Here is a 27,852-nt window from a genome sequence, read left to right as displayed (position 1 = left end):
ACACAAGATGTATAAATTCTTAGGGACAAGTGCTTTTTTTGTGTTGTTTTTGTTATTTAATCTTGGATAGCCCTGACATACAGACTAATGATCAAAGGCATTCCAGCCTTGATTATCTCATCTTTTACTCAGAGAGTGAATCTTGAACTACATTATCCAATGTGTTTTTCCATTCTTTATTATTTTTTTATATTTTTAAGACAGTAGTATGTGATTTGAGATATTTGGCTGCCATATGTAGCAGGTTAGGCAATCAATCATATTGTGTCCAATTCATTTTGTATCTATCCAGTTAGTCAATCTACTGAAGATTCTTTGATTAAACAGACTACTACTACTACCACCACCACCACCACCACCACCACCACCATCACCACCACCACCAGTGATGGTGGTGGTGGTAGTGAAGCCAAAGTGGATTTGTTAGTGTATAAGGATCATAATACATTGAAATTTACTGGAGGGAGTTGGCAGCCCAGCATATTTTTCACTCACCAGGTGTTAATTTACAAAGGTAGAACAGGTATTTTTGGTGCAGTTAAGTGCATTGTCATAACTAACAGATAGACAGAGCACTCGAATCAAGCTTTGGGGATTTCAGAACTAGGCTAATCTAATTAGTAGTGGCAATAAAAGTCTAGAAATGTATAAGGGCCTGAATTAGTTGGAAATAAGTTATAGAACTGTCAATTAACACTTCGTCGTCCTACCTTTCTAAACCTACCTACATGCATACCTTTATGCTTGCATATTTAGCTATATATGCTATTCTACTGACTTACCTTTTCACCTATGGTACTTACTCTGCCTTGTCTACATGTCTGCCTGTATGTCTACATTCTGTCTCTCTGTCAGTGTACATGTTTGTTTGTATACATGTCTGTTTGCCTACATGTCTGTCTTCCTATGTTTCTCTATGTATCTGCCTGTCTGTTTGCACATCTGTGTACATGAATGCATTCTGTTCATATATCTGTTTGTTTGTTCGTCAATGTGTCAGCCTGTCTGTCTACATATCTGTTTGTCAGTCTGTCAGACAACTTGTCTGGTTGCATATCTATCTTTCTAGCCAGCTTCCTGTCTAAGCTAGCTACCTTGCTAGCTACCTATCTTCCTCTATCATCTACCTACCTACCTATTTACCTACTACCACCTCCCATCTCTTTCTCTTTAAGCTTGTATACTTGGCTTTCTATCTGAAAGATAGATTATAATGGTGTATATTTTAGAAACATGATGCTCTTTAAAACACCACCTCATCATTTGGCAATAAAAGTAGAAATCTCACAAAAGTCATGACAAGAAATTAAATATATCTATAAGTCTGAGAAATGGAATTTAGGTGAGAACTTCAGACTGATTGAATAGAAGTTGAGGTTAACAGGAAAAACTATCAACAACAGATGGAAAAAGCCGTTTTGCAATCCTGCTCCATCTAAGTTTTTGAATAATAATAATAATAATAATAATAATAATAATAATAATAATAATACTTATAAAAAAAAAAATAATTAATAATAATTCTTTCTACTATAGCCAAGGTCTGAAATTTGTGGGGAAGGAATAAGTCGACTATATCGGACCCAGTGTGTAATTGGTACTTATTTGATCCCAAAAGGATTAAAGGCAAAGTCAACTTCAGTGGGATTTGAACTCAGAATGTAATGATGGACTAAATGCCACTAACCATTTTGCCCAGTGTACTAATAATTCTTCCAGCTCATTGATGATGATGAGGATTTACTTGCCACCATGGGATCAATTAAAAAGACTAATATAATAAATTATTGGGCTTTGTATAGAAAGTTAAATGTGAGAAGAAAAAGAAATATAAGTGTATACAGATAATAATTGATGATATTTCAGAAGTTGAGTGGGGAAGGAAGCTTGACCAAAGAAGAAAAGTGTGTCTTTAGACCTTTCAGCTTTGTCCAATACACAACTTATGCTATAGCCACCAAACAGATGAAAACTGCTTTCCCTTCCCAGTTAAAGGAGGGCTTTGTGGCAATCACCACAATGGACTTAGCTGATAATTGTATCTTTCTTGCCTATAATAGCAGCTGTCTGACATAACTCTGCAAGTCAGCAATGGATGGTCTGTTCTGAAAGACTGTCAAACCAGTGCCCATGGATAATTTCCAAAATCCTTGGCCTGACAATACTACCAGGGGATATTGATTGAGATAAATTCTGGAGGCATGCACAGTGGTGAAACTGTTCCACAAGCACCCATTCAGTGCCTACACATTGCTGACTTGTGGAGTTATACCATACACCTGCTGCTATGTTGGGTGGATCCTGTTATCAGCTGAGTTTATTATGAAGATTATCCTGCTACCATCCTTTGGCTGAGGTCTGGTAATGTTTATCTTTCTGAAGACTTTAGTGGAAGTGGTTGTGTTGGACAAAACTGAAAGAGCTAAAGACAGATCCCTTCCTCATTAGCCAAGACCTCATCAACTTTTTCAAGTAAAGGAAAGGGGGTGGGGCGGAGAGAAATGTACTGCTTTATAGCAAATTTATTGAAATGTGGTCGAAAGTGGTAAGCACAGTCCAAGTGAAGGGTCCTGCTCTGAGGCATGTGCTTCTAAACTGAAGTAGAACAACTGGCAAGGACACATGCTGCAGTGACCAAGGGGTGGCAGTTTTGTAGGGTTTTCTCAAGTAGCCACCTTCCATTTGGAAAATCATTATTTGAATATTTTTGTTTCTGTTATTTTCATTTTTTACATATTTTCTTTTTGTTATCCCACTCTGATGCTTTGTGTCATCCTTGATGTTTTTGTCAACCCTTGTTGGTTAATAAAAAACAGTTAGTAGTATTGTTAATAATAATAATAATAATAATAATAATAATAATAATAATAATAATAATAATAGTACTGCATTGAATACCTTTCCTCATGTTTTTTGTATACTAACATACATGTGTGTGACTCTGAGTTTATATATTGCTTGCTTAAACAAATAGCCAGAAAGCCTGTTGACCAATTGACTATTGAGCCTTCTATAGTTTCTTTTGTTCTCTAATTGTTCATAATGTTAGTTTAGGAATGGAATATAATTCTATGCAAAAGGAAGTAAGTATACTGACTGGCCTTGTACCACAAGCCTTGGCCATCTTCAGAATGGTGTTATAGAGTTATTTGTTCTGATTTACTAAAGATGACAAACACAAGTAGGTGTTGGCTGAGAACTCACCAATCCTTTCTTTTCCTTGATTACAAAGGAGATCTTCATTTAATGTATTAATTAGTTGTGCTGTTAGAAAAAAAAAAGTGAGAATGGTTTAAACAGTAAATTGCTCAACAGACTTTCTGGTTGTTTGCCCCATTTATTACACAGTTGAAGTTTCTTTCATGAGGTTGTCCCTTTATTAACAGGAAATAATTGCTCATATATAGAAAGTGACAACTAAACTATGATATAGACTTTGTTGTTTGGATATGACTAACACCAATTAATCAAATCATAACCATTATCATAAAATAAAATCATGGACGCATGTAACTCTGAGATGCAAAAATTAACAAATGCTGACAATAACTGCTTTTTGGGTGAAACGTGATGGCAGACCATATCACTTCAGTCTGGAAATATTTCACAATATTAATATATAATGGATAGGCGAAGTATTGGAAATAATAACAGCAATGAGGATAACCATATTGGTTATAGGAACTATGTTAATGAACCAAAGTGTTCATGTTACCTGACAAACAAAAAGGTATGCTTATCTCTTTTATTATGTGTCGTGGCTGTTTTTCAAAACTGAATATTGTAATTGTGGAACTCTCTTTTTTCTCCTTCAAAAAAAAAAAAAAATCTAAGGGGGAAAAAAAAACACTCTCTGGCTTCATATCTGTCTTCTGTTGTGTTTCTATATATGGTAAATATCTGTGCTAGAAGTATTGATGTTGTTTTGTATTGCTCACTCTTACCTTTTTTAACATAGGCACTGGGATATGATTAATGTTTTCTCTCTTTAATTTTAATTACATTAGAAGATGAAGTCAGTGCACAAACAGAAACAACACATTGTTAAAGAGTTGCATTTCCTTTCTTTGCTTTCTTAACATACTGCAATACCTAATGGTATACAATGAGAGATATTATGGCTGAAAGCTTTGAATTAACGGTTATCAAGCGGAGGTTACTAGAGCTAACTACCTGTTCCAGGACCACCACAAATGGAGTGAGCCTAATTGGGTTGCTCAAATGTTAGAAATAGCAATGAAATATCCATCAAATACACCCTACTATCATAAGGAAAAAGAAATGTTGGATAATGTGGCCCTAGTCAGATTGTATCTTAATAAAGTCTAGATGGTCATGACTGGCTGCCTTTGGTCATGTATGTATATGTGTATGTATGTGGGTGGGGATGTATATATATATATATATATATATATATATATATTTATTTATTTATTGTATCAAAACTTACCTGAAGTTAAACAAATGAAAAGCAGGATTGGCTGTGTTGTTAAAAAGTTAACTCTACAACCAGATTGGTCTTGAGTTCAGTTCCACTGTGCAGCACTTTAGACTAGTGGTTTTGTGTTGATCAGTGCTTTGCAAGCAGAAGTTGGTGATGGAATCTGCCAAAGCTAGTTACACATGCATACACTTGCACAGGTGCACATGCACAATCACTGTGCATATTGTTTCATCAGATTTTTAAAAAAAACAAATAAACTGGTGCTTTCAAACAAAATTGGTCCTTTAAAAGAAACCTTAAAACCAGTGACATTTTCCACAAAATTATGCATTACCAAAAGACAAAAAAATTTTTTTTAATTGCTAGAACTTCAGTGTCTTAACTAGTAGTTATGTATATGAACAGGTTTGTGCATGTAGACATAGCATATGGTCATTCTTAGAATATCTAATGATTCTTAGAGACAAAGGGTAAAGAAGAGGGGACGGGAGTAAACTCACAGTTTTATCGGTATATCTGGTTGTCATTGCTTAACTGGCTTTCTGCATGATTCTATGAGGTTGATTTATTCTGTGTATTTAATATGGTTCTTACTCTTACTCACTCAGTCACTCACTTACTCTCTTTCTCTCTCTTTTGTTCCCTCTCTCAGTTGATCCATGGAACTCACAAAATTAAAAAACTGAAGGACACTGCTTCTGTAAAATAGCAATATATAAAACAAACTTTTTGGGAAGCAACTACATAAAGCTATAAATAACAGCATGTAAATCATCATCATTCATTGTCACATTTAACGTCTGTTTTCCATGCCAGTATGGGTTGGATGGTTTGACAGGAGCTGGTAAGGCAGGGCCACACCACGCTCCAAAATGTCTGCTCTGGCATAGTTTCTAGGGCTGGATGCCCTTCCTAGTGTCAACCACTTTACAGAGTGTACTTGGTGCTTTTTATGTGGCACCAGCTCTGATGCTTTTTACATGACACAATCATCAGTGCTGTTTTGTGGCACCATCACCAGTGCCTTTTATGTGGCACTAGCATCGGTATCAATTCTGCTATGGTAGATGGGTCTTCTTTAATATTAGGTTGAAAAATTCTTTTAGATAGAAAACATCAAAGACAATCTTTAATTCAAAAAGATTTTCCAACCCAGTATTTACTTGTTATTATTTATAGCTCTATGTATGTGTTCAAGATATTCTGCTCCAAAAAAGGACTATTTCACATTCTCTCAAAAAGTTTATATAAAATATTATGATATCAAAATAAAATACTCTTTGAGAGACTGCAACAAATACTTCCATAACACTAAAGATACTAACATTTATAAATTTTTTTCTATTAATTTTATTTTTAAAGAAAAAGGTTTTTTTTTTTTTGTTTTGTATATTTAGATCTATGTTACAATTAGATTATTTTCTAGTCATAATCAGCTGTTTTATTCCTGGATGTGGTACACAGTACTGAACCAACCTGATTCTAGCATAAACTTAAGGTAAAGTGTAAAGACTCCCTTCGGTCATGACTGACCATGGCATTGCACATAGAAAGTTCCCTTCCAAGGTACAAGTCTGGGCAAGGTTGTTTGTGGAAGACCAGCAGTCGCCCATGCATACCGGCCTCCCCTCTCCATGCCACCAGTGTTATCCAAGGGAAAGGCAAAGGGACCAATACAGCTTGGCACCTGTGACATTACATTTAATTTCTAAAACTGAGTGAACTGGAGCAATGTGAAATAAAGTGTCTTGCTCAAGAACACAATACACAGTCTGGTCCAGGAATCAAACTCATGAATGTGAGCCTGACATGGAGTAATTATGCAGTTATCCATTAGGTTGTTGATTCCTAAACTCATTTTGTCCTGGAACTCACTATACAACTTTCCAAAAATCATGGAACCCATATCTATAATTTATGGGCAATAGTTGCATGTAATTGCAATAAAAGAAGTTAAATGAAATAAAAGTTAAAATTCATTCTTATATAAAAAAAAAAAAAAGCAACAACTTATTTTGAAAATGGTACACACCATTTTTAAAAAAATAAAATTATAAAATAAGTTTTTATTGCATCTCCTTAAGATACCTTACCCTATGGAACACCAGAATTTTTTCTTGGAACATGCATTGGGGAACACACTAACAGCTAAAGATTGTGGTTGCCAAATCAATTCATGGAAAGTAGCACTAAATGAAAAATTTAATTGTAAATTAGTAAAATATATTACTTGGTTGGAAATTTAACATGACGATATTCAATAGGAATTCTTTTCTCTTAAAATTCATATTTAAACCAGCCATATATCTGGCCCTAATATTCTACCTGTTTATGTTCAAAATGATCAGATCCAGACTCTCACACCAACTCTACAATATCATTTAAAAATAAACAAACACATGACAAAATCTCAAAGCTATGAGATATTGCATGATTAATTCAAATCAATGTGAATAAATAAGCATAGCATTTGACTGAATAATGTGAATGCTAAAGGGTTTAAGGTGGCAACTAGCCTAAATTACAAAAGAAATTAAATCTGATCCTGAAAAATAGTATATAATCTTTAGATAAATCTTGCAACCCTGCTGAAGATAATGCCAAATAAATGACCTGTTTGAAGAAAATCTAAAAACACTATATTATGCTTATATAAATTAAATGTAAATCAGTAGCAGCTGACAAGCTATATTATCTGAAAGAGATGTCTTTTTGGCACATTTAAGAAATCAACACGGTGGTTTTGTAAACAAGCAGAATCAAGCTGTTGCAGACGAAAGTAACATAACATATGACAAATGTATTTAGTAGTGGCACAGCATTAGAAAAGAGCAAACAAACTAGGAAGCGTAATGATAAAACCTTGTATGATAATAATGATACTAATAATAATAATAATAATGGTTTTGAATTTTGGCATAAGGCCAGTACACTTATGGAGAGGGTGCAAGTCAATTGCATCACCCTCAGTGCTCAACTGGTATTTATTTTATCAACCCTGAAAGGATAAAAGGCAAAGTCACCCTCGGTGGCATTTGAACTTAGAATGGAAAGCTGGAAGAAATGCCACTCAGCATTTTGTCTGGCATGTTAAGAATTCTACCTATTTACCGGCACTAACAACAATAATGATGATGATCATAATAATACTCCTTTCCACTATCGGTACAAGGCCTGAAATTTTGGGAGTTGGGGCTGGTGGATTACATTGATCCTAGTACTTAAGTTATCAACCCCCGAAAGAATGAAAGGTAAAGTCAACATCAGTAGAATTTGAACTCAAAACATAATGCCAGAAAAAAATGTCACTAAATATTTTGCATGGCTTGCTAACAATTATGCCTGTTCACCACCTTAATAATAGTAATAATAATAATAATAATAATGATTTCAAATTTTCGCCATAAGGACAGACAAAAGGATTAAGTCGATTACATCAAGCGCAGTGTATAACTAGTACTTATTTAATCGACCCCGAAAGTTGACCTTGGCAGAATTTAAACTCAGAATGTAGCGGCAGATGAAATACTGCTAAGCATTTTGCCCTGCGTGCTAATGATTCCCCCAGCTCGCCACCTTAATAATAATAATAATAATGATGATGATGATTTCAAATTTTTGTATAAGGCCAGCAAATTTTTAGGAGAAAGAGTAAGTTCATTATATATGATCAACTTATACTGGTGCTTGACTGGTACTTATTCTGTTGACCCTCAAAAAGATGAAAGGTAAAATTGAGCTCAACAGCACTTGGACTCATGGTGTAAAGCCAGAAATACCACTAAGCAATTTGTCTGGTTCAGTAATGATTCTGCCTGTTAACTACCTTTGTAATAATAATAATTGTTTCTAGAGTAGGCACATGATCTGAAATCTTAGGAGAAGGAATTAGTCAACTGTGAACCCTAGTATTTGACTGGTACTTTATTTTATTGACCCTGAGGAGATGAAAGTTGATTTTGGAAGAATTTGACCTTAGAATGTGTAGAGCTAGAAGAAATACCATATGGCATTTTTCTGATGTTCTGGTGATTCTGCCAGTTGAAAATCACTGGCTCATAATACATTGATAATAATGGGTCTCAGAGCCATCAAAGTCTTTGTAGCAACATTGTTGATTTTTAATCTTTCCTTTGAGTCAGATTGGTGGAGTCCATCTCTTCTATTTTGAATCCTTTTGTGTTGACATCTTTAACCGTTTACCATTCAGATTACTCTGTCAGATGTAATGCTTATTCATTCACATTGTTCAATTAATCATACATTATGTCATAGCTTTGGGATGTTCATTTAATTGCTTATTTTTAGGCTGACATTGTAGGGTAAGTGTGAGGCCAGATCTGGCCACTTTGAACATTTTAACTGGTAGAATATTTGAGCCGAATATAGCTGGTTTAAATGCTAAAGGGTTAAATACAGTGCATATTTATTTTAATTAATTTTGAAGATAAGTTGAGAATTTTGAAGGATTTTATAAACCAACTATATCTCTTTTGTTTTCATTGTTTGGGACAATTTTTGACATAAAATATCAGCTGTGAAGTTCATAATAGTTCAAGCAATAAAATTACTAAAAAAAAACAAAAAAAAAAAAAAAACGCTTTAGATCTTTTATTACTATATCTGTGTTAATATACACTGCTTTTGTTAACAATTAATTATGAAAATAATGAAGAATTTAGCAAAATAACATTAAGTACCAAATACTCAACTTTAAAATTAAAATAGTAGATTTGGGGTCTTACCACACCATAACTATAACATGCTTTGAACCAATGATCTATTTATTTTGTGGATAATATGGTGACCTTACCACAAAGACACTCAAGATAGTTTGTAGAAAAAAACTGTTTATTTTACTGCTTCTGTATTCATTTTTTCAAATTCATTCTTGTCTGGCTTCTTTATTTATTCTTAATGTTTTACTTAGTGTACATTTTTTTTTATCTGTTCTCTGCTTAGTTGTATTTAATATCTTGTAACTAATATATATTATATTGTGTATTTAAGTGTGTGTTTTCTACTCATTTCGTTTGGTAAACATTGCTCGGATATTCCCTATTGTACACAGAGAAAATCGTTGCATGTGACACTAATTATGATAAGGATTCAAAATGGTGTTTTATTGTTTATATTAATGAAATAATTATAATAATAGTAACAACAATCATTAGTATAATTATTGTTGTTAAAAGAAATCACCATTATTCTGTTAATGCTGTTGATACAATAGCAAAATCAAATATTTTAGTTACTGAATTGTGGCAGAGTAGACACTCGTGTAGCCATCAGCATTACCAGTACCACAAGTTGTAAAAATAATAATAATAATAATAATAATAATAATAATACCTACAATAGCGTTAACAATAATATCTTCATTGTAAATAATTTGGACGCCCTCTCTACTAATAAAAGAAATTAGTGGAATGGCAAACTTGTGAGAGCATTTGAAAAAAATGCAGCATTTATTCTTAGAATTTTGCCATTCCACTAATTTCTGAGTTCTTATGTTCTTAGTTCAAATCTCATTGATATCAATTTTGTCTTTCATTCTTTCGGGGTCAGTAAAATAAAATAACAGTCAAGTAATGAGGTCAATTTAATCAACAAGCCTCCAGTCCCAAATTTTCAACCCCAGATCATCCTGCCAAAACCAGCTTTATTCTTGATCCTTCTCAGATCAATAAACTGTACCAGTAGTGTACAGCGATGAATTTAATCAACTAAACCTCTCTCTCTGAATCTCTAGCCTTGTGCCTATGGTAGAAATCACTCATCATCATCATCACCACCATCATCATCAGTAGTGGTGGTGGTGGTGATAGTAGTACAACTGCTCGGACTTGGAGTGATGCTTCTAGTATTTCCAAAAACCATTACACACATAATCAGCTAGGGGCCCCAATGATGTGGATTTAGATAAATATGTTTAAGGGTTGGTGAACTGAATTGATCTTTGTGAAAACAAAAACAACAACCATAAATCTTTACAGAATAACAAGCAAATCCTTGTAGATCTAAGATCAAATTGACCTTGAACAAAAAGGCCAAACCTGCACACACACACTCACAACCAAGCATGCATATGAGTGTACTCACACAGCCACACTCACACATGCATGTGCACAAGCACACACATATATTCTTTGCTTACTCTCACCCTTCCTTTCTCTTTTAAGCCATTACACATCTAATATACTCACATAAAAGACTAATTCTCAGACAGACTGAAGGCAGACTTTGAAGAGAGAGAGGTCATGTCAATGATGGGATCACGAATAACAACGGAGGGACTTTGTTAAACAATTGTTTGTTTATCAAACACATTAAACAAATGAGAGACTAATTAGTTGTTTGGAGATATTTAACTGCTTGATTAACAATAAAGAAGTGATATTGAACTTGTGTGTGTGTGTGTTCATTATTACTGGCATAATGACCCTCCCAACACAAAAAGAAAACTAAAAAAAAAAAATCAACCGAATTTTCCCAATTGAAATTTAGCCTCTCAATTTGAGAAAGAAACAAACAAAAACTAGTTGTTAGAGATTGTCAAGAAGAGAAGATAATTTCAAGAAATTAAGAATTAATTTCACAAAAATATTAAATTGCATGATCAAATAACTGAGCCAAGCTTTCCATTAATAAAAAAAAAAAATCAGCAAAAAAACCAAAAGGATATATTACATCTTAACCACATGGCCATACCTGTGCCTAAGGAGAAAAGCATAGTTTTCATAGAATGTAATATAAATTTAATGTTACTAATATAGAAGTAATCTGTACTCAGAAAGCAGTCATAGGTGCAGCCAGTTTGAAGAAATATGGTAAATGGTAGCACATTCATGTATAAATATTTATTTCCTCTCCACCCTTCCTAGTAAGACTATATTTTAAACACCAGAGGTGTTGGAATCAGTAGGGAACCTGTTCATGGTCATTCAGTCTACTGGAAATAGCAGCCAAATTTCTATTAAATTACACCCTACCTTCTTTGTAAAAAAAAAGAAGAAAAGAAAGAAAGCATTGGTAAGTGTTGCCTGAAGATTTTTACTGGCACTCCATTGGTTACGACAATGAAGGGTTCTAGTTGATCTGATCAACAGAACAGCTTGCCCTTAAAATCAACATACAAGTGGCTGAGCAACCAACAGACATGCGTACCCTTAACATAGTTCACAGGGAGATTCAGCGCAATACAGTGTGTAACAAGGCTGGTCCTTTGAAATACAGGTACTACTCATTTTTGTCAGCGGAATGGACTGGAGCAACGTGAAATAAAGTGTCTTGCTCAAGAACACAACATGTCACTGGGAATTGAACTCACAACCTTACAATAGTGAGTCGAATACCGGTGGCACGGAGTGGTTGACGTTAGGAAGGGCATCCAGCTGTAGAAACTCTGCCAGATCAGATTGGAGCCTGGTGTAGCCATCTGGTTTGCCAGTCCTCAGTCAAATCGTCCAACCCATGCTAGCATGGAAAGTGGACGTTAAATGATGATGATGATTCTACTGACAGTTGTGTGCTTTTTGTTTGCAAATGTGACTTTTACTATCATCGTTTATCTTACTTGTTTCAGTCATTAGACTATGGCTTTGCTAGGGCACCACCTCCTTGAAGAATACTTGGTCAGACATATCAACCCCAGTACTTATTCTCTCTTTAAGCCTGGTGTTTATTGTATCAGTCTCTTTTGCTGATCCAATAAATTTTAGGGACATAAACACACCAACACTGGTTGTTAAGCAGTGGTGGCAAACAAACACATAACAAATTCACACAGACATTCATTGACACTGGCCTTGTAGGGTTTTCGAGCGAGATCGTTGCCAGTGCCCCTGGACTGGCTCTTATGCGGGTGGCACATAAAAGACACCATTTCGAGCGTGGCCGTTTTTGTGCGGGTGACACGTAAAAGCACCCACTACACTCTCTGAGTGGTTGGCGTTAGGAAGGGCATCCAGCTGTAGAAACTCTGCCAAATTAGATTGGAGCCTGGTGTAGCCATCCGGTTGCACCAGTCCTCAGTCAAATCGTCCAACCCATGCTAGCATGGAAAGCGGACGTTAAACGATGATGATGATGATGATGATATATATATATATATACACATATATATATATATAATCTCATTCAATGCTTATATATTTGTGTTGGTGCTACATTGAAAGCACCCAGAACACTCTATGGAGTGGTTGGCATTAGGAAGGACATCCAAAACAGACAATGGACCCTGGTGCGGTCCCTGCCTTATCAGTTCTGGTCAAACTGTCCAGCCCATGCCAGCATGAAAACAGATGTTAGATGATGATAATGCTATACTAACTTCTTACACTTTCCATGTACCCAATCCACTTAAGGCTTTTGTCAGCCTGAGGCTACAGTAGAAGACACTGAACCATGTAGTTGGGAAGCAAACTTCTTACCACACAGCTACACCAGAGAAACAAGGTAGAAGTATGTATGTTGTAAGGTGTATTTTTCCAAAATGAGAAAATGTCAGCAGTAAAAGAAGGTTACAATTGAACTAATTCCAGTAGAGCTAACTACCGAAAGTAAACATGGAAAATTCTCAAGGTATTATGCTATTCATCTAACCCACATATGAACCAACAGGTGTTGGGGGAGCATCCACATGGTTACTTGATTTGCAAAGAAATAGTAGCCAAAACTCTCTCTTAGGTAACATTTAACACCTGAAAATAAAAGACATTTGAGAATTGTAGTCTTGGATAAGGAAAAAAAAAAATGGATGTAATGGTCATAGCTGAAAGCTTTTTATCATACATTTATTCAATCTGGTGCTAAAAGTCATCGGAACAACCAAATGCAATAAATCAATAAGCAACAATGATGATAATGTCAAATTTTGGCACAAAGCCAGAAATTTTATGGGAGAGGACAAGTCAATTATATTGACCCCAGTGCTCAACTGATACTTATTTTATTGATCCCGAAACGGATGAAAAGTAAGGTTGACCTCGGTGAAATTTGAACTCAGAATGTAAAGCTAAATGAAATCCTGCTAAGCATTTTGCCTGGCATACTAACAATTCTGCCAGCTTGGTCTCTTAATAATTTAAATAATAATAATAATAATAATGGTAATATAAAATAAAGATTAGCCCTGAGTTATCTCTTATTGAGCAGACCTGTGATCAAAATTATTCCAGTACTCACCATCCTGTGTTGGAATGTGTATTTCCCATATTGAAGACAATAGGGTATCATTTGAGGGAGATTTAGCTGTTTTTTCTAACCAGACTGGTGGTAGCAGTTTCATCATACTTATTCTTTTATTCCCTTATTGTTTTCACTCATTGGGCTGGGACCAGCTATGTCTTTAAGTGATATTGAACCTGGAACGACATAATTTCAAAGTGAACACTTAACCCCACACCATCAGACATATTTTATTGACTCTAAATGGATGAAAGGCAATCTTTATATAACCCTGAACTTTCCTTTAAGGAACAGTTTATGCTATTCCGTCACCTTCTATATCTTGAAAAGAGAAATAGGTTTCCAAGTTATGCACAAGATTACAAATTGTAGGAATGTGGTGCACTTGACTGCCCTTCACAGTGTTCAGATTACTCTATCAAATGTAATGCTTATTTATTCATCTTGTTTTGAAGTGTTCATGCATTATCTCATAATTTGAGATTGTGATGATGTGATTGTTTATTTATAGAATGACATTTTAGGGTAGGTGTGAGTGTGAGAGGCCAGATCAGGTTGGTTTGAGCATAAAAACCAGGTAGAATATTTAGGCTGGATATGGTTGGTTTGAATGCTAAAGGGTTAAATTGGTCTTAATATTTGACTGGTGCTTATTTCATAAATTCCAAGAGGTATAAAATATGACTTGATGCCCAGCCAAGTAAGAATTGAACACAGAATGTAAAAGGACATCTCATCCCCAACTCTTCTTCTTTCCTAATAATATTAATAATAATGATTATTTCTAATTTTGGAATAATTTGAAGTGAGCACACTAGTTGACTATTTGACTAGTATTTTATTTTATTGACTCCAAAAGGATGACCCCAAAGTTAATTTCAGCAGAATTAGAACTCCAGACATAAAAAGTTAGAAGAAATGCTGCTAAGCATTTTGTCTGAAGATTCTGTCAGCTCATTCACCACCTTAATCCTTTAGCATTTAATCTGGCTTATATCCAGCCTAAATATACTATTTGCTTTATGCTAAAACTGATCATATCCAATCTCTCACACCTACCCTAAAATGTCAATCTACAAATATACAAACACACCATTGAAATCTTGAAGCTACATGAGAATGTGTGATTAATTCAAAACAATGTTAACCAATAAGCATTACATTTGACAAAGAATTCTGAATGCTAAAAGGTTAATAGTAATAAGGCTGATATAATGATTGCTGTGATATGATGAATTAAGTAAAAAAAATTAAATCCACTGTAAGCTCTTAGTGTTACACAATTTTATTTTTAAAGAATTAGCTTAAATTTTTTCCCCATGTTAACTTCATTCTTTTATTCTTTGCTTTCATTTCCTTTTCTTTTCTAAACACTGCATTTCGATTAATCCAATCTCTGAGCATCTTTAAGTGATTTATAGATCACTTTTCTAATGGAAACTGAACTTATCACAAAATAAAATGCACACAAGGTTTTAAAAATTTATAAAATTTAAATTGTATTGTACCTTAAGTGCATTATTATGCCAATAATAGACAAGCGCTGTTTCTATTTCATTTCTTTATCATTTATTTGTCAATTGGTTAACTATTTAACCAATTAAATAATCAATGAAATAGAACCAGTGCATGTGTTTATTATTATTGGCATAATAACCCTCCCAAGGTGCAACAAAATCTTTCAACACATAATTCACATTAAGAATATTGTAAACCAAATACAAAAAATTTAAAATATAATCACAATATCTAAAAATTAAAACATTTAACAATAAAAACCCCTCTTTATTTGATTCTCCACCTTGACTGAAGAAGATATTGAAACTGTTTTATTCAATATATATTAAAGCAACATTTTTTTTTTGTTATTGTAGTTTACAATCAAATTCTTTTTTGTCTAAATATATAATTTTACATCAACCAACAAACAAGCTTTTGTTGTTTTTGTTCTTTCTTCCATGGGAATCACCACTTTCACCACAGCCACTTCTTCTGTTACTGTTGCTTCTGATACAGCCATCACCACCAATGCTGCAAATATGATCTTTATGAATTTTGTTTTCTTCACGACTATCATCACTTCTATTGCTGCATGAGAATGCTCCACTATCACTGCAATTGCCTGCCAAGACTACTACCTCTATTAAACTATCTTTGCTACCACCACCACCACCACCACCACTGTTATCTGTTTGTTTTCTTATCTGCACTTTTGGTGCACTTATCACTTCTATTGTTTATTGATGTTATTCTTTGGTGATCTATTGTTGTTATATTGTTTTTAATATATGTTTGTGTAACTTATTAATGTGTAAGTATGTGTATGCACACATACTTACACCTCTACATACCAGGGAATACCAACACTTGTACTGTTTCTGTTTCAGTTACTGTGTCTTTTTTGTCTAACTTTTGTTACATAGAAACCTTTTGAATTAACGCTTTTGACCTTTTTTTTTCCTTGGTTTCTGTTGGTTTGCTTGATCAAAGTTGACCAAGAGGATAATCAACAGCTTATAGATAGTTTGTAGATGCATGCATGACCATGTTGGTAAAATGTTTTACAAAGAACAATAAAACACAAGATAAATAATACTTAACTTATAAGGTATATAAGGCTGCCTGAAAGGAATGGAGGTATATAGTTTATTAAATTCACTCTTGTGGATTACTGGTATATTATTGAATTGATTTTGAGGGAATATGTTTATTTTTATGGCTTAGAGAACAAATAGTATTGCAATGATCTTTGCATGGTCTATGACATTAGTGGTGGTGATGACAGAGAAGGAAGAAGAAATCATAGCACAAAAGTCATGGCAGTTAGGGCTGATATTTGAAGATATGAAGTTATGGTTCAAATGCTTGTAGTGGAGTGGTCTCTGCTAAAGGTACTCTGGGGACAATAGTGGTGTTAAAACAGGCAATCCTGACTCTAATTCTTGAAGCATAGGTAGTCTACACAGTGAGTTTTCACATAAATTGCCATTTAGGTTTCACTCGCAAAAGTTTGGGTTGTTCCAAGGCTATATTAGAAGATACTTACCCAAGGTGCCTACCACCAATTAGTGTAATCAAAGCTGTATTAATAAGGTACTGAATAACAGGATTTATGCATTACTAGTGTGTTTATATATGTGTGTGTGTGTATGTACATAAAAATATTTGTAAGCATGTTACATTACAAGAAATAATAACAAAAATGGAAAAGGGAGCAGCAAAGACTGGGTTGAGAATAAGCAGTCAAAAGACAAAGGTAGTGTAAGTTGGGAAACATGTAGAAAGTGTACCAGTGAAAGTTGGACAAGAACCAGTTGAAGAAGTTACAGGCTTCACATATCTGGGAAACATAGCGACAAGCAACAGCGATGTAGAGACAGATGTAAGCTGCAGAATTGGCAAGACAGTGGCAGTATTTAGTAGTCTGGCAACACTTTGGTGTAGCAATAACATAAGAATAGAGCTGAAGATTCATCTGTATGAATCAGCAATACTGCGATCTGTGCAGCTGAGAATTGGAAGATGACAGCAAAAATCACCTGCCAATTTGACATGTTTCATCAGCGGTTCCTCAGAAAGATCCTAAGAATCACTTATTGAGACAGAGTGACAAATGAAGCCATCCTCCAAGCAGCTAGAGTAAGGCTGTTGCATGTAATTGTAACCGAATGATAAATGAGAATGGCTGGACACATACTAAGACTGCCACAGGAGAGGCTTGCCAAAACAGCCATGGGCTGGATGCTACTGGAAGGTAAGAGAAAAAGAGGCCGGCCAAGGAAGGAATGGTATAGTACCTTCAAAGAGGACCTGTGCAGACTGAATATCACCTGGGAAGAAACTTACTAGTTGGCCAGAGACGGAGATAATTGGTGATCGTTGACTGCTCGTTGTGCCAATTAAAGGCACCAACAGACCGAAGAGAGAGAGATGTGTGTGTGTATATATTTTATATGTATGTGTATATTTATATAAAATTATGAAAGCAATAAAAAATTAATTTATAAGTAACTAAAAACAACACAAGGGGGACAAGTTGTATCAAATGTTTTAACTTAATCTTTAAAAGGAGAGTCTTGACATTTCTACTGTTAGTCCTTCATCAAAGGGGTATAGGAAGAGACTGAAAGAAAACTGGTTGGAGGTTATATATACATGTACATGCAGACATATGTATTAGTGTGTCTATGTATGAATATGCGTATATATTCTTTTGCTGTAATATCTTTAAAGGTTTAGTCAACTCTGTCAACCCAAGTATTATAGTATTTATTTTATCAAGTGACCGAGTTACAGGACATATATGGGACAATACAACAACGCGTCACCTGGTAACTTTATAAACACATGCACACACACAAGCTTCCATCTACCAAATTCCACTCACAAAGTTTGGTCCACCTGTGTCTACATTTGACATTTGCCCGGCTGTGGAATTGAACTCCACTGCCTCATATTTACAAAGCAAACTTCTCAACCACATAACTATGCATGTACATATATATTTACTGCTATATGTATGTAAAAGGATTCATTTAAGGAAGCATATATTTTTTAATTGTTCTTTCATATGTTATATAATTAGAAGTTGGTTTGTTTATTTTTGGTAGTATTTATTTCATTAACTCTCTCTATCTATCTATATATATATATATATATAGAATCTCACTAAACATAAATATGTATATCTAACTAATTTCCTAATTTTCTTCTAAAGTCACATTGTAAAAACAACATAACATTGTATCCAATTAGGATTTTAAAATTGATTAATTTACTCTTAATTTATTTTATTTTAACAAAAATAATGTAAGAAAGGAGAAAACCAAATTTAAAATCAGTTTTCTTTCTCTTGCTTTTCTTTTAAATTTAGCTGAAATTTAAATTGACATTTTTATTTCTTTTTCTAGCATTGCAGTAACTGTGATCATGGTTATGGTTTAACAAAAGCTGCCAGAAATATTTATGGTTTAACTTCAGCAAATACAAGATTAGTTCTTAGCAGTCCCAAACATAAGGTGTGGTCAGTTTCATCAGTAAAATCGAATGAAATAAAACCTGAATTTGCTTGGCCTTACGAAGAAAAGAGTAAGAGTTACTCTGACTTATCAAAGTTACAATTAAAATCTGTGACAAACGAGCAAGTCGATCGGCTGTCAGTATCCGATCATCACAAATGGCTTAAACGTAGTAAGCATTATCAAGAAACTTGGCAACAGCCTGATCTGATCACTGATTACAGAGGAGAATCAAAGAAAGACTATAACACTGAAGGGAATTCTACTTTTAGAGATAAATTATTGTTTTTCAATAGAGATAAACAATTTAAATCTAATGAAATTAGAAGAAATGTGGATAAGAACCTATCAAATGACTATATGGATTCAAACTATCCTTTAAAGAAACATAATCTTAAAAATTCGGATTTGAGACCTAAGTCTGAAAATCAAGAGTTGGTACGAGTACCTGAAGATCGAAGACACTCTGATGAAGTTCCTTACACACTTACCCAGCTCCAAAGCAAAGCTTTTGAGTTTGGATTAAAAACAGGGTTCTCACAAAATCCATCAACTGTACAATCTTATGAATCTCTAAACTCTGAAAATTCTGATTTTGAATTTTCTGTTCAAGGAACTGGTCATGAAAAATCTCCATCATGGCCAGTTACTGTCCATAGTAAAATTCCTTGTGAGCCATACACTATTGCTGTATCTAAGCAGTCACAAACTTGGTCTTCCTCAACTCCTATGTTAGCAGAACACAAATCTCTGTCTTCAGCTAAACAAGGAAATACTCCTCTATTTCAAAAACGTGATACTGAGAACACTCCTGATGACAGCTATGCTGGCAATAAACATTACCATAAACCAAAGTCATCGATGCGATTTAAAGAATTTTATAATTCTAAACCTGGATATCCCCCTCCAAGATTCGATTCTGATGGTCACAATTTAGGCGATGCTGAATATAATGTTCCTTCTCCACCTGAACGAGATATCCCTGTCCCCAAAATGATGTCCTCTGTAAATGAAAAGACTTCAAACAAAACTATGCTATCACATAGTCAACAAACTTCCCCAATTAGCCCTTTAATCATGAACTGGCCCCAGTTATCCTCCTCTTCTTCTACTTCTAATCTTAACCTTCATAGAGATACCCAGACTTCTTTACCTGAGGAAGAGCAAAAGAAAATGTTCTCTACTTCTGAAGATGAAAAAGATAATAGTATGAGACCTAGGTCTGAGACAGATTCTAAAATTTATGGTAATTTGGTCACAAATCCTATCATGATAAGTGGAGAAAAATATGCTACAAACAACAATTTTAAGTTGGGTGATGTAAAAAGCACTACAGGTTCTTCATCAACTTATATAATCAAACAAACACCTTATTACAACACTAGCACTCAAACAGAGTTAGTATTTCCCATCACTCAAGCATTGTCAAATACAGGCAGGAATACAGAATTGTCAAAGATGAAAAGTGCGGGAGTACAAGTGGGCCTAGAAAAAGATTTTAGCCATGAAAACAGTTTGCAAACCGCTCCACTGACAGATAGTAAAGATTCTGATTTCAATTCAGCCCAATCCAAGGTTGTGCAGTCTGCTGGACTGCAAGCTGCAGTTGAAGGGGACTTAAATGTTAATTATTCAAGAGCTTATCAACCAATGCGCAGACCTCATAGTGAGGCATTGGCAGATCATGTTACTGAGTTTAGAAACCAAGCATCACTTTTAGAAGAAAAAAGGGATCAAATCAGTGATATGAATTCTTTGAAATTTAATCTAGAATCAAATAAACAACCAAAACAAAGATCTGCATCGGAATCAGAAGTTAGACGACCGGTCACAGTTGAGAATTTATTATCTGGTTACCAAGACTATGTACCAAGTACAGCTCCCATTCTCAGAAAGCTTTCAGAAGAATTTTATATGCAAGCATTCAGACAAGGCAATGTTCCACCTATTAGCACATCATCCTCAAATTTGTCTGCATCACAAGAAACGTTAACACAAGGCCTAAAACATGCTGATTCCAACAGTAGTCTTGTAATTAAAGTCTCACAACCTGAGTCAACTACATCTTCTAGACCTAATTGCTTTAGCTTCCCAAACCAGTCAAGCACCTCTTGGGAGACACAAAAACATTATCCAGTCTCAGCAAATCAACATTTTAACAGTCAAGCTACAACTCCTTTTTTTGAATCTAAAGAGGACCAATCACTTGAGTGTCAACCTAATCAAAGTTATCATTTACCAAAAAAAGAAAAGATTCCAAATTCTTATAAACAGCAAAATTCCGGAGCCAATTATACTTCAGACACCAGTAATGCAAACAGAACATCATCTACTCTACAAGACCTAGGTATGCCAGAGAAATTTAGAGCTCAAGTTACTAGCTATGCAGTTCCACAAAAAACACAGGATTTGTATGCATTATCAACTACACCACTGCCTTTAATGCATGAATCTTCAGCTTCTACCAAACTCGATGCAAGCAAATTTAAAAAATTTCACAGTTCGACTTCTGTGTTAGACAGCAAAAAAAGTGCTTATGGTCAAGATTGGTCAAGTTTTCCTGGCAGTCAAACCTCTATATTCCGAAAGCATAACGAAGATAAAAATCCTTCAGCTTCCAACCAATCCGGTGAACAGATTTCTTCATCACAAATTACTGCTACACGCAGGGCATCAATGAAAAAAGCTTTTGGAATGTATGATGAGACAGAAGCTGCATTGTCAGAAAGACCACTTGTTAATTATAAACAATATCCATTTGAAAGCAAAGACCTATTAGAAATATCTGAAAATGATAGTAAATTTGATTCAAAATGGGATCATGTCCTGAGAAAGTCACGTGTAAGAGAGGGTTTAAATGAAATGGGTCAGTCTATGCAAGGTGAAGGTATGAGTAACTCGAGTCACAATACCCAGGCAGCTACCTCTATTGTACATGGACGTAGTGACAGTTTGCCTTTGTCTGTAAAGCTAGGTGATGAAGATAAGTTTGCTGTACCGCAAGGTCCAGCCCCTAAAAAGGCATATCAGAGCAGTGTTGCTAATCAACGCAACATGAACCGAACAATTTCCGAAACAATTTATCCATTAAGGAGCTACACAAGTAACTTAGATGTAACTTCAACTCAAACTCAGGAAATGTCTGCTAAGAATACACTTGAAGATGGATGGAACCCTCAGCAATTAATAAATCCTCAGAGTGACAGTTACGACAGATTAAAGAATTCTCGGCGAAGAAGTTATACCAGTAATGACCATGCCTTCAAGAAGTCTATCTTCACTGCTCCATTGTAAGTAATTGTAATTTTCTTAAATAGATGTTATGTTCTTTTATGATTTTTCTTTGAGCAAGGTCGTTGCCAGTGCCGCTGGACTGGCTCTTGTGCGGGTGGCACATAAAAAACACCATTTGAGCATGGCTGTTGCTAGTACCGCCTGACTGGCCCTCGTGTCGGTGGCACGTAAAAGCACTCACTACACTATCGGAGTGGTTGGCATTAGGAAGGGCATCCAGCTGTAGAAACTGCCAAATCAGATTGGAGCTTGGTGCAGCCATCTGGTTCACCAGTCCTCACTCAAATTGTCCAACTCATGCTAGCATGGAAAGCGGACGTTAAACGATGAACGATTGTTCCAGTCATTGGACTGTGGCCATGTTGGGGCACTGCCTTGAAGAATTTAGTCAAACAAAGCAACCCCAATACTTATTTATCTTTTAAGTTTGGTTCTTATTCTCTTTTGCTGAACTGCCAGGTTACAGGGATGTACATCAACTGTCAAATTATTGGTGGGGTACAAAGATACACACATACACTTTCCTTCCATCAAATTCATTCACAAGGTATTGGTCAGCCTGGGACTCTAGTAGAAGATACTTATCCAAGGTACTGTGCAATTGAACTGAATCCAAAAGGTATGTGGTTGCAAACTGAGCTTCTTGATCACACAGCTATTCCCAAATCTACACAAACAGATTGAAAGATATTTCGTGAGTTAATCAGTTAATCGTTTTTGTAATCATATTTATAATGAAAGATATCAGTGTACAGGCCAAATGTGAAATGTAGGTCTCATTTCAAGTTATAGGCCCAAACCAGATATGGACTGTAGAAATATAGAACGTGTTTAAAATTAATCTTTGAAATATTTTAGTAATTTGTGCTGAATACACATTGTTTATGTTTGGCTTACAAATATATACATATACATGTAGTGATGTACTTATATAGAACAGAATGAAAGAATTAGAACAATTTGTGAAAACAGCTAATTCATTCCCAAAGTGGTCTGCCCTTCGTTTCTAACTAGTGAGTGAAGATTCCCACAAAACCATTGGTCCCATGCCAAGTGGCCTACCTGAACACCCAAACTCGGAACTGGCCTGGTAAAAACAAAGGAGAAAGTTCTGAGATAAAGTTATGATGGGTGGTTTTAATTTAGATATAAATACTTCAAATTGAGAGATTTTTGTACTGTAGAATGAGAGGTGTTGGCTTGGGTGGAATTGGTATAGAAAGAATTAAAAAGTGTAGCATGTGGGGAAAAGCATTTATTAGTTATGAAAATTGTAATGTTGAAATTTGGCACTGCCTAATAAACAATAGGTACATAGTTTTGAGTTTCACCATTGGAACTGTTTCTTATTCAGTTTTAAATTGATACGTATAATGTTTTATATCACAATCTCAGATGTGAGAGTAGTATGCCATCTTGGGTTACATAAATAAAAAAAGTTTACTTTAGACACTGAAATCCTATATAACCCCGAAGAGATATAATAGTCATGACTGGAAAGCCTTTGATTATGGGCCTGCTCAGTCAGAATTGACCATGGGCAAAACACCAACAAGATTTAAGTGATCTTATTCCAGATGAGGTGAGGGATGAATGTCTTTTGATTTAATCCTTGACAAAAAAAAAAAGACAAAAAAAAGGTCAAACCTCAAGGGACATTAGGATAACTCTTAGTAGTGGTTGTTATTATTTAGCTTTTGGTCATCCTTGAATGAACACAGACGATCAAAGACATTCTGTTTATGACCAGAATGTATTTTGTATTATCCAATGTATCCTTTCTTTTTCTTTCTTGTTATCTGACATCACAACATAAACAGCCAAATTACTCTGATTTCAGGATGATTTGGCTATTATTTCCAGTAAGCTGATCAACAACATAGTTTACCAGTGAAGCTGGTTGTAGTTCTTTAAGCCCAAGGGTCTGCGCTAATTGAGGAGACATGTGAACAAAGACAATTTAGCCATAAATATGTAGAACATTATCTAATCTGGTTCTATATTTAAGAGATGAGGAATTATGTACATTATTTACATTTGACGGATATTTGTCCTCATCTTGTTTGTTGTTAACAATTTTCTGCTGATATACCTTCCAGCCTTCATCAGGTGTCTTGGGGAAATTTTGAACCTGGGTTCTCATTCCTAAGGTATTTTTCAATGTTGTTGTTATTATTATTCAGGTCACAGGCATATGGCGTAGTGGTTCAAAGCGTGGGCTACTAACCCCAAGATTCTGAGTTCAATTCCAGGCAGTGACCTGAATAATAATAATAATAATAACATCAAAAAATACCCTAGGAATGAGAACCCAGGTTCGAAATTTCCCCAAGACACCTGATGAAGGCTGGATGGTCTATCAGCCGAAACGTTGTGTTAACAACAAACAAGATGAGGATAAATATCCGTCAAATATAAATAATGTAAATTATCTAATCTATCCTTCAGATGGTAGGGTGTGTGATTCAGGACAGATTTGGTTGCTATCTCTTACAGCTTGAATACCCACAAACACCAGATGCAGTTTTGAACAACTGTAAAACTTCATTAGTTATATTATAATCCTTTTGGTAACAACTGTCTGAAACTGCTCTTGGTACTCTGATACAAACTTTCCACTTTAAGGGTGGGGGGACCTAATTTAAAAGCTTTCATTGATTTTTCATCTTGATTTATATTTAAAACAAAAGTTAACTACGATAAAGTTATTTCATTACATTCTTTACTATTTTGAATATTAATTGAAACAAGAATAGTCCATTTCAATAGCAGCACTTTAGTACTAAAACTTCAAAAGTGTTTGAGTTTTATTTCAAGCCTTGACTCTTCCACTTATCTTACTTAGACTGTCCTAGCAGTTTTGTCTCAAAGATAATGTAGCTACTGTATTAACCTTTCAAATACTCAAATTCTAATGAGATAAAACACAGTTCAAGGGGACAGGTAGTAGTCTGTGTCTGCAAGAATTCTATTTACAGGAAAAAGTAACAGAAAGAATAAAGTAATACTGTCTGTCCCACCAGTTTTGGTTCAGTGTGAATTTAACTGCTGCTTTTAAGCTTCCAATACCATAATTTCTTGTGAAATAAGATTCTTCTTTTACTTGTTTCAGTCATTGAACTGAGGCCATGTTGGAGCACTGCCTTGAAGCGTTTAGTCAAACAAATTGACCTTGGTACTTAATTGTATCAGTCTCTTTTGTTGAACTTCAACAGACCAACTTCAATTGTTAAGCAGTGGGGTGGGAAACAAACACAGACACAAAGCCACACGCGTGTGTGAATGTATACATACACACACACACACACACACACACACACACACACACACACACACACACATATATACACAGACACACAATGGGCTTCCACAGAGTTTCTCTCACCAAATTCCCTCACAAGGCATTGGTTGGCCTGGGACTATAATAGTAAGACTGAACCCAATATTACATAGTTTCAAAGCAAACGTTTTAATGATGCAGCCATACTTATTTTCATAATCAATTTCATTTTGAAATTAATAAGTTGATATTGGAAAGGTTAAATAGGTTTTGTTGCAAGCTTTAAGTCTCTCATTACTGTAGTTTTGTCTCTTGGAAAAGTTAACTCAATTTTATTCTTTTCATGACTATATTGCTAATGGAATACACTGTCTTAAGTTTTAATTAATTTCAATAGTTACAACGATTTTAGAATGATCTTAGTAAAATAACATTTTTTAAAAACTATTTATTGATTGTTGTCTTTATCGTTGTTAGTGTTGTTTAAACTTGATGGGGTAACCCACAAAGGCATTCTGATCATGACTATTTATTTTTTTACTTTTTTTTTCAGACATAGTAATATCTCTATATCTAAAATATTGAATGAGAAACAAAGTTAGTAGGTTGTGATGTGAGAGAAATTTGGTTGCTATTTCCAGCTGGTTCAACAGCCATGTTGAGTTTTTCATGTCTCAACAGGCTCCTTCGTTGGTTTAAGTAGCATCATAAGCTGGTGCTGCAAAAATAACTTAATAAAAATAAAAGATTCTTTATATAAAAATGATAGTGGAGAGTTCTAATTTAGATATGAGCACTTCAAAGCAGGAAGTACAGAATGAATGAATAAATAATTAAATAACTGAATAAATAGCGACCTCAGGCTGGACTTGGTTTCAGAAGGATTATTTAGCAGACTAAAAGAAGTTTGTCTTGTTTACAGTTAATTATCCTGGGGTATTTAAGAAAATCATAAGCTAATGTAGTTATGGGTCTGATGTTATTGGAGGATTTAAACTAGATTGAGAATTATTGCTAGTGCACCAGCGATCAAAAAAAAAAAACCCACTAGTGTAAAGTTATATATATATATATATATATATATATATATATATAAACCCTCCAAAAGTATACTTTAAAGTTAAAAATTTAGAAAAATATATAAAACTATTGCCTATCTTGTTTTATTAATCATACTTATTTATCACAAAATTGTGAATAAAACATTTTACAAGGCACTCGAGAATTAACATAGATTTTCTAATGCCTTTAATTTATATTATTAACTAAATCCATGGCACATTATGATATCCCTTGAGGCATCCCTATATATATATCCCTTGCAGTACACAAGTGTGTTGCATTGCACTGTTAGAGAACCACTGCATCAATAAAACTCTCTTAAAATAAATTATTCGTTAAAAATCTAAATTTAAATTAACAAATTATCTATGAAGCTTTCTTTATTCTCATGTATCTTCTTTCTATTCAAATGGATGTCAACATTTTATGTCCGTTTTCCATGCTGGTATGGGTTGGATGGCTTGACAGGAACTAGCAAGGCCAGGGGCTACACCAGGTTTCATAGTCTGTTCTGGCATGGTTTTTATGGCTGGATACCCTTCCTAACTCCAACCACTTTACAGAGAGTACTGGGTGTTTTTTATGTGGTATCAGCACCAGTGCTTTTTGTGTGACACTTTGGTTTTAGGATCTCAATTGTTTTGTGGTGGATCTCAATTCTTTTGAGTCAAGCAGACTCAAGTCTGCTTGAGTACAGCAATGTGCCACATCTAAGTATTCTGTCATCTCCTTCATATGCAACTCAATTAGAGAATTTTTTTATTATTTTATGTTATTAAAACTGGAATTTAATTTTTGTATAAACTTGGAGGGCACATGAAACTTAGTTGGGTGTTGGTCAGCCAACACCCAACTGATACTTTATTATTGCACCCATTCCCAAGAGAATTATTTCTGACTCAGCCCACCCTCTCTCTATGTTTGGTGTTTAACTCTGATGAAGCAGACCTATGATCACTGACATGACACTCCAGCCATGACCTTAACATTTATTTTCTTTCCAAACCATAGCCCCCATCAGGGCTACATTATCCAATGTGTCCTGTGTCCTTCTCGTTTAGTTTAAGACTGTAGAGAGTGTGTTGAAGGGAAACTTTGCTGCTATTTCTAGTAGACCAAGTGACTATGCTGAGGCTTTTCATGAGGGTACAGTCTGGCCTGTTCAGCAGTGGCAACATTATATTATCAATGAATGTTCTGTTAGCTTGCAGTGCCTTAGGTCAAGCTTTCCAATAGGTATGTAGAAGGCAATATTGAAAAGGCAGAAAATGTTTTTTTTAAACCAAAGAAGAATTTCAAGTACATAATCTGTTGAGGGTGGATCATCATCATCATCATCATCATCGTTTAACGTCCGCTTTCCATGCTAGCATGGGTTGGACGATTTGACTGAGGACTGGTGAAACCGGATGGCAACACCAGGCTCCAGTCTGATTTGGCAGAGTTTCTACAGCTGGATGCCCTTCCTAACGCCAACCACTCAGAGAGTGTAGTGGGTGCTTTTACGTGTCCCCCGCACGAAAACGGCCACGCTCGAAATGGTGTCTTTTATGTGCCACCCGCAC

General features: G+C 34.9%; 1 protein-coding gene across 2 annotated transcripts in view; it reads left to right on the top strand.

Annotated features, from left to right (window-relative positions):
• The first annotated feature begins 3,375 nt into the window (after positions 1-3,375).
• The window catches only part of LOC106883358 (bromodomain-containing protein DDB_G0270170), a 212,788-nt gene continuing 188,311 nt past the window's right edge, over positions 3,376-27,852 (top strand). For both annotated transcript variants that reach the window (XM_052973507.1, XM_052973506.1), the window contains exons 1-2: positions 3,376-3,730; positions 18,544-21,941. In XM_052973507.1, coding sequence (XP_052829467.1) covers positions 3,623-3,730; positions 18,544-21,941 — 3,506 coding nt within the window. In that variant the 5' untranslated portion in view covers positions 3,376-3,622. The remainder of the gene's footprint in view (positions 3,731-18,543; positions 21,942-27,852) is intronic.

The sequence above is a fragment of the Octopus bimaculoides genome, chromosome 16, assembly GCF_001194135.2.
Source record: "Octopus bimaculoides isolate UCB-OBI-ISO-001 chromosome 16, ASM119413v2, whole genome shotgun sequence".
Taxonomy (NCBI): domain Eukaryota; kingdom Metazoa; phylum Mollusca; class Cephalopoda; order Octopoda; family Octopodidae; genus Octopus; species Octopus bimaculoides.
Note: the sequence above shows the minus strand (reverse complement) of the source record. Positions and strands in the feature narration are given on the sequence as shown.